This window comes from Hyaena hyaena, unplaced genomic scaffold (genome assembly GCF_003009895.1).
Source record: "Hyaena hyaena isolate Hyena2069 unplaced genomic scaffold, ASM300989v1 scaffold_10, whole genome shotgun sequence".
NCBI lineage: Eukaryota > Metazoa > Chordata > Mammalia > Carnivora > Hyaenidae > Hyaena > Hyaena hyaena.
The window spans coordinates 1,983,418-1,991,546 of record NW_024080642.1 but is presented as its reverse complement, the minus strand read 5'-3'; the positions used below and the strand labels follow the sequence as shown (position 1 = coordinate 1,991,546).

General features: G+C 37.9%; 1 protein-coding gene across 2 annotated transcripts in view; it reads left to right on the top strand.

Moving 5' to 3' along the window:
- Positions 1-239: 239 nt before the first annotated feature.
- SUZ12 (SUZ12 polycomb repressive complex 2 subunit) overlaps positions 240-8,129 on the top strand; it is a 46,875-nt gene continuing 38,985 nt past the window's right edge. The window contains exons 1-4 of one of the 2 annotated variants that reach the window (XM_039253471.1): positions 240-738; positions 3,202-3,248; positions 3,335-3,399; positions 7,624-7,692. In XM_039253471.1, coding sequence (XP_039109402.1) covers positions 468-738; positions 3,202-3,248; positions 3,335-3,399; positions 7,624-7,692 — 452 coding nt within the window. In that variant the 5' untranslated portion in view covers positions 240-467. The remainder of the gene's footprint in view (positions 739-3,201; positions 3,249-3,334; positions 3,400-7,623; positions 7,693-8,129) is intronic. The other variant, XM_039253479.1, reaches the window with a different exon arrangement.

Genomic DNA, 8,129 nt, shown 5'->3' with positions numbered 1-8,129 from the left:
GGGCCAGCAGGAAGGCCGCTCCGACCCCTAATTTTCCCGCGAATTCAGTTCAAAGAGGCGGCCGGGCCCGCGATCGGCAGCGCGCACGGGCCAACCAAGCCGCGCCTCCGCGAGAAGCGCCTCCGCGTGACTGACGGGAGAATCCGCGGGCCAACGGGCTGGGCGGCCGGGCGGCGCGCGCTCCCGCCGGCCAATCGGGGCGCCGGGCGGGGGAAGTGGGCGGAGCGAGGCCAGGCTAGGGTGAGCGGCCTCCGGAGCGGAGCGGGGCTCTCAGGAGGAGACACTTTTTTTTTTTTCCTCCCTCCTTCCCTCCTCTCCTCCTCCCTTCCCTTCCCCTCTCCTCCCCTCTCTCCTCCTTCCCCCCTCGGTCCGCCGGAGCCTGCTGGGGCGAGCGGTTGGTATTGCAGGCGCTTACTCTCCGGGGCCGCCCGGCGGATAGCTGGCGGGGGGAGGAGGCAGGAACCGCGATGGCGCCTCAGAAGCACGGCGGTGGGGGAGGGGGCGGCTCGGGGCCCAGCGCGGGGTCCGGGGGAGGCGGCTTCGGGGGTTCGGCGGCGGTGGCGGCGGCGACGGCGTCGGGCGGCAAATCCGGCGGCGGGGGCTGTGGAGGCGGCGGCAGTTACTCGGCCTCCTCCTCCTCCGCGGCGGCAGCGGCGGGGGCCGCCGTGTTACCGGTGAAGAAGCCGAAAATGGAGCACGTCCAGGCTGACCACGAGCTTTTCCTCCAGGCCTTTGAGAGTGAGTGCGTTTGAGGCTTTGAGGGCAGGAATACCCCCTCTCCCAGCATTAGGGGGCCGGGACACTCGTGCTGGGCCCCCCTTCCTCTCCGGGACTCGACTTGATTTGGGAGTGGAGGGAGAAATTTGAGGGGGCTGTACCCACTTCAGGGATTACGGTCGGGGGCGGGGGGCGAAGTCCAGGGCCTTTGGGGGAGGTGGAATAGGGGGTGCAGGTGGGGTTCGTGACTCCCCGAAGATTTACACAAGAGGTTGGGCGGTGTGGCCCCGCGTTAAGAGCAGGCTTCTTTTCGATGAGGCGGTTACAGTTGGACTGAGGATGCAGTCAGATCCCGAGACTAGTTCTTGCTTTCTTTCACGTCTTTTCTTACTCCAGAAGTACCGGGGTTTCGGTTGTAGGTTTTGAGGAGCAAAATGAAGCCCGTGAAGAGATGAGCGCAGAGAAGTCGACCGATTGTCATTTGTCTGAAACGCTTTCGCACCAACTTGGTGCTGCTTGTGAACATGGCAGCTTTTGGTGCTTTTAACCTTTCAAATCTAGCCGCCCATTTCATGGGTGCATAAACTGAGGCAGGTGGTGTTGAAGCATCGCGTCTTGGGACGACCTCGGAATTCTGCGCGTTGTACTTGTGTGTGAATTCCGTAACATTTTTCTTATGTCAATTTCGGCTTTCTCGGTCTCTTTTGAAGGGGCCAAGGCCAGGACATGATTTGGATAAGGGAGGCAAGGTATCTAGAAATAAAACAATAAAATTTATTAAAAACATCAAGACCGCGAATAATCTCAACTGTCCTTTAATGAGTAGTATACTCTGGTAATTTTCCTTTTTGCTTTTGTGTACATGTTATAATTCGGACGATCGCTAATGGCTAAATTAGAGAAACTTGGATAAACTCGGCTTTACCGCGGAATGTCTTTATTTACAATTTTACCGTGGCATATGTTAAGGCCATGGTATCAGCTGTGCCTGAAAAGACGTATTACCTTGTTTAATACCCTCCTTTCATTCTCTCTGATTAGTGCCTCATGAAATTCTAATTGGAATTTAATACGAGGAATTTCTGATTTTATTGAAACGAATATTGAACCTGCTTGAAGGAGATTCACATTTCTTTTGCTTAATCTACTTTGAAAATTCTGGAGATGCTTTAAGTTGGAAAAATGGTAGAGAACTGAAGCGCAGTGATGACAATAAACATCACATGTTTGTACTCCTTCTAAGATATCATCTCTCCTTTTTGTTTATTTGCCTCTAAAACTAAACTACCTGACGATTAAGTGGACGTTTAAACAGTTCTTTCTAAATGTTATGAGAAGACAAATCTGCCGAGAAAGTTTTAGCTATTTTGCTTTCTGATGAGTCTACCTTGGGGGGGAGCAAACTGTCATGAAGTGCGAGATTTTGTCACAAAACAGCTTGATTCTTCTGTAATATTGATCTTAATTTCTGACAAGTTGAAATGATTTGATGTATTTACTGATATAGTCCGTCATCTTTAGTTTTGATACTCCTTTATTTAAAGAAATGTGAAACTAATAGATCATGAATGTATATATATTTGTATGTAAGGTACTTTTTACTTATAAAGACAAACTGATTTTAACTAAATAGAATTTGAAAGGCTAGGAATCTGTGGATTAATTATATTCTGAGGTAGTATTTACATATTGGGATGATATTTACATTGAACAAAACAGATACAAACTTCAATTATAACTGAATATTCATTGGAAATTTTAACTACAGTTTGAGTCTTTATTTTTTTTCCATTATTGATGGACTTTCATATCTATTTTAGGATATCTAGGAAACAGTTTTATTCTGTTTTGGTTTACTATAAATATTTTAGAAGACCAGTTAAAAGATGAAAATTTCATTTTGTTATTTGGTATCAGTATGTTCCTTTGGTAAATCCCAGCTACCTCATTTCAGCTACTTTTTGGGGGAGGAGATGGGTTATAAATTGTTTAAATTAGCTAAATTAAATCAATGTAATTACTTTTCAGTTCTACCTGCAAGACTAGTTTAAAAAGTAGCTACCTTAGAAATGCAAGTCTTAAGCACAAGATTGTAGAGGACCTTAAATTTAAAATAAATGTAGAGGGGCACCTAGGTGGCTCAGATGGGTAAACATCCAACCCTTAATTTCGGCTTAGGTCATGATCTCATGGTTGATGAGATCTGCATGGGGCTCTTAACAGCACAGAGTCTGCTTGGGATTCTCTCTCTGCTCCTCCCCTCTCATCCTCTCTCAAAAAACATTAAAATAATTGTAGGTGAGTTTTGTGAATATATGCCATAAATTGATTGTCTTTTGATTTTATTGTGCATGCTAATTTTCTTGATATCGATATTTAGTACATGATTTTCATGCAGGTGATTGGTTTACATTAGTTATAATACTGGCAAGATTGGTTATTTTCTTGAGAACTTAAATAATCCTTTTGTTTCCTGTTACCTAGAACCAACACAGATCTATAGATTTCTTCGAACTCGAAATCTTATAGCTGTAAGTAATCAATAAAATTAATGAATATTATTTTTTCCTAAAATTTCACCTATTTAATTTTAATATTTTTAAAACTTTTTTTATAGCCAATATTTTTGCACAGGACTCTTACTTACATGTCTCATCGAAACTCCAGAACAAACATCAAAAGGTAACATTTTATGAATCTTATTTCGAGTTGATCAAAGGATGTTAAAGTTTTATATTAAAGTATTATTTCTAATTAAAGATTAAACATGAAAACTGAGATGAAAGAATGGTTGAATTGATTGCCAAGTGATTTTTAATAAGTTCATTTTTATAAATCCCAGTTTATTACCACATTTTTTCCTAATAGAAATGATTTAGTAGTGAAGTATATGAAGTAATTTTACTGATTAACATTTTTACTTTGTGCTAGGAGTTTCTTTCAAGTTTGATAGAAGTTGAGGATTTAAATATTTATTAAAGGGCTCAGGGGAACCATCTTCGATATATAAAGTTAATTTTTAAATATTTCTTATATGTTTTAACAGTAAAGAATTTGCTTCCATAATGATAGATTCAGAAAGTCTCACTTTATATCTTTGGTGGTGGTCTTTCTAACAGAGGAAATACTTTTGAAGTCAGTACATTGAATGTTCTTAAAAAATAAGAAGCCTTAATTATCTAGTTTTCAGGTAGAGTCTGGAGGTGTTGATCAGAGCTTATTTTTGTTTATAATATGTAATATTTAACCATATGTAATTATGGAATGCTAGTTTCTTACCATACATGCAAGATTATTGAGCATATCAAGTGAACAGTTATAAATTTAAAGGAGTGAAGTTGTATTAAACATTTGGTATTGTTAGTTTTAACTCACTAAAACCATTAAATTATCCCAATAGACTTTGAAACCAAACTCCTATAGAGGCTCCTTCTGGTTACTAATAAGTAAGCATCATGTTTCAATAGCAAGACTTGGTTTAGCTTTGTAGATATATCTATGTGTATTTTGAAGGATGGAAATGTTAAAACTAATTTGTCTTCTGGTAATCTTTCTGAACAGAGAGCGTGGGAGCGATTATGCACTTGTGCGCATTACATTTAATAGGTGAAGCTTGCCAAGAGCCTAAATAACTTAGGAAGAAGGTGATGGATTAGGCAACAGAATTAAATTTGTCAGCTTTTTGCCTGTCTGTGCAATTATTTGATCTATGCCAGAGTTCAGCAGAGTTTTCTCTGAAGGACCGGATAGTAAATATTTTAGGCTTTGTGGTCCAGGAGGCAGAATTGAGGTTATTAAGTAGAAAGTGGGTGGGTACTTACACAAAAAGAGAGATAACAAATGGCTGCAAATTTTTTATTGATGAAATTTAAAATATAATAATTTAGTATAGTGTTTTATAATACAGGCCTACTAGTCAGAAGTGTGGGATTCTTTTATTTTTGTGGTGTGAGAGGAGATGACTTTCTCCTTAAATCGGGTTTAGATTCTCTATCAAATCAGTCACAAGTACTTATTCATAAAAACCATTCTTAGTTCGTGGACTGTGCGCTGGATTTGGCGTATGGTCTGTAGTGTGCTGACCACTGATTTAGTCTATAAAACTAGGAGAATTTGATTAAGCAGTTAACTTTTACTCTGGTATTTTTAATATGGAAGATTACTTGAGTTATCATATAGGTTGCGGCCTGATTTTAAAGTGACTTAAGTTTTTAGTGGCTCCGGGCAGGCTCAGTAGAGCATACAATTCCTGATCTTGGATCTTGGGAGGGGGGGGGTGTTTATAAGTTTGAACCCCACGTTGGGTGTAGAGATTACTAAAAAATAAAATCTTTAAAAAAAAAAAAAGATTTTTTTCAAAATAAGTATGAGTTAATTCATAAATAAATACAAAATATGTTTAAAATCTAATCAATATTTTGTCATATTTGTTTCTGGACTATTTGTCTCATTGTGGGATACGTTTCTGTTGTCTGTTAATAGGTGGAGACAGTTTTAAAAGTTTGATAGTAGAAGCTACTTTTCTTAATTTATTGTTCTTTAGGCAAAAAATTGTCTTTTGGGGGAGTTCTGCAGCAGTTTACCAGACAAGAAACATAAATCCCATAGTTTATTTTCATGCAAAAGCACATTAGGAATCACTTAATGCCTTTGTTATATGCCTGGCCTATGAGAGACGTTAAAATTAAGTTTTAACAAATTATACGACCTACATCTTTAAATGAATGTGCTGTTCTTTTCAGAGTAATTGGTGACTTTGGAGGGTGGTAAATTAGCCTAGTGATTGTGGTCTTTGTTAACCATGTTTTGGGGACTCTTTTTACAAAATCACTTTCAATACTATCCTTTTGTTCAAAATGTTTTTGGAATTCCCTTTTTACTATTGTAATAGCATAATATCCATTGTTGGAATAAATATATCACTCCCTTTGAAGTCAAACACTCAGGTGTAATATTAATTCTGATATGTTTGTTAAACTCACCTTGTACTTTAGTCTCTCTTCATGGAAGTATTCAAATTCTTTAGACTAACACAACACTGATACAGGGGAAATACTGGTGAGGAGAAGGGCATCTTTTATTAAATCCATTTTACTGGATTTCACATAAGCTGTTTCTGAATCCTCCCAAGACAATTTCCTGGAATTTCTTGAATTTTAAAAATATTCTCCTTTTTGATGATCTTTTGATAACCATTTCCCTTGTTAAATCTGACCTACTGTTTCAGTACCTTTGTAAAGGACAGAAATACTTGGTGCTCGGAGTGGGGTTGCTTTTGTATAGCTGTGGTTGGTTTTTTTCCTTAAGGAAGGCTGGATTGCCTTTATGATCTTATTTCAAATGGTTTTTAATATTCAACTTTCCTGTGCACTTGTCGTATGCACACGTCCATAATGTTGGAAGAGATGAGTCTTGTGACTTCTAGTCTTAACTTTTCTTCCTACGGACAGGATTTCTTCTTAATCATTACATAAAGATAAACATGTTCTTACAAGTTTCCAGTAACTTTACAACCTTCTTCAGTAGTACGTTTCAGGATTTATACTAAAAAGTTCTTTTGTAAGTAGCCTATAATACTACATTTTCCTCCTTTCTTCTCTCTTATCTGTGGAAATTGAAAATATATTGCCATCCTTCCTAAAGTGCTTCTTAACTGTGCTCATTGGATGAAACTTTAATATTGAAGTTTTTAGTAACTCTAAAGGTAAAGAGAGAAGCTTTTTAAAAAAAAAAAATCTTTTGTTAATGGAGGCTATTCACCTGAATTATAGATTGCATCAATTCTGCTCTTCCTATTGGTGTTTTACTGTAATAATATTTACATTAAAATTATTCTACTGATAATTTTACACTATAGTAGTTGAGTATAATAGCTTTTTTTGAGGAATGAGCACATTAATAATTTCTACTATCTAAATTCTGAATTCACGTTTTACAAAGCAGCTTACGTAGAATACACTAAGCTTTTCTTGTTTTAAACCTGAGGAAATGTATGTGTATGAAGAGAAGTATTCATTTCCAGTTAACATATAGGTCTAGATTTTTAGCCTCTGTCTTAGGACAGATACAATAGACCACCTTAAAAACTAAGATGAGGCTTGTTCTGGAGTCCGTTCATTCATTCTCACTTTGCTTGGGAGTGTCTGGGAGTTCTTAATTTGAGTTTCTGTTTTGTGGAGAAAATACTTTTTTCTCTAAACTTGCGAAGTTAAAAGGTAATAATTTTATTATGATTTGATGGGTGTATCCCCTAAACTTCAGAATTTTTTCAAGATGGTTGACACTCATCTCTTTGATATGACATATCATTTAACTTGAGCCACTGCTGATAATCTTTGAGAATGCTTTGTTAACTTCAGATATATTTTATGTGATAGTGCTAGCATATATTTGTCAAGTTACTTTATAGAAGTACGATTATTTCACAGTACACACGATTTGCATTTGTTTGGTTCAGTTGAGCAGAGAGCTCGAATGCCTTCAAAATAAAAGGTACTGTGTGAAGCACTATGTGGCTTTCCTTGAAGAAAAGCAAGCTCTACCTTTCAGGAACTTATAGTCTAGGAAGAGAAATAAAATATTTATGCAATGAGACATTTAGTCTCCTAAATGTCAAATATAAGCCAAGTGTCATAGGTAAGGGGAAATCACTCTGGTTTGGGAATAATTACAAAAGGTTTCATGGAAAAGTTAGCATTTGAGATGGGACTTGAAGGCTCGTCTGCTGTATTATAACATACACTGTCTCAATATAGTATTCATTGTTATGGCTAACAATCCACAATTTATCTTACTAAAAATAATCAAAATCAGATTTCCAACTTGCCTATTATAGTGACATTAAAGTGTAATCTGTTTTTTTTCCCCAGTGGAGAAGTGATTATTTTGTTTATCTGTTTCTTCCAGGAAAACATTTAAAGTTGATGATATGTTATCAAAAGTAGAGAAAATGAAAGGAGAGCAAGAATCTCATAGGTAAGATACCTATCAGTTTACATTAAGTGACATACTTGAGGAAAGAGGAGAAATTAGAGTGATCATTTCTCTGGTGATCACCCCACTATTGTAAGGAGTTAGAAGGAACCTTAGAGGTCAGTTGGTCCAAATTCCTGCACAAATCAGGAATTACTAATTCTATAGCATTCGTGATAGAAAACCATTAAGCCTCATCTTGAATATCTCCAATGTTGGGGACTCGGTGTTTTCTAAGGCAGTTGTGTTCATTATTGTTTATCTCTATTACCAGTTTCTTGCCTTTTGACTCAGAGTTTCTATGACTTCTGCAGTTGGTATTAGTCCTACCACCTCGTGTAAGGAGGGATGGAGACTCATATTTATGGTGTATTTACTATATACTTGATGCTATGCCAGGTGCTTCACAACATCGCATTTCTTGTAAATCATTGTCTTCA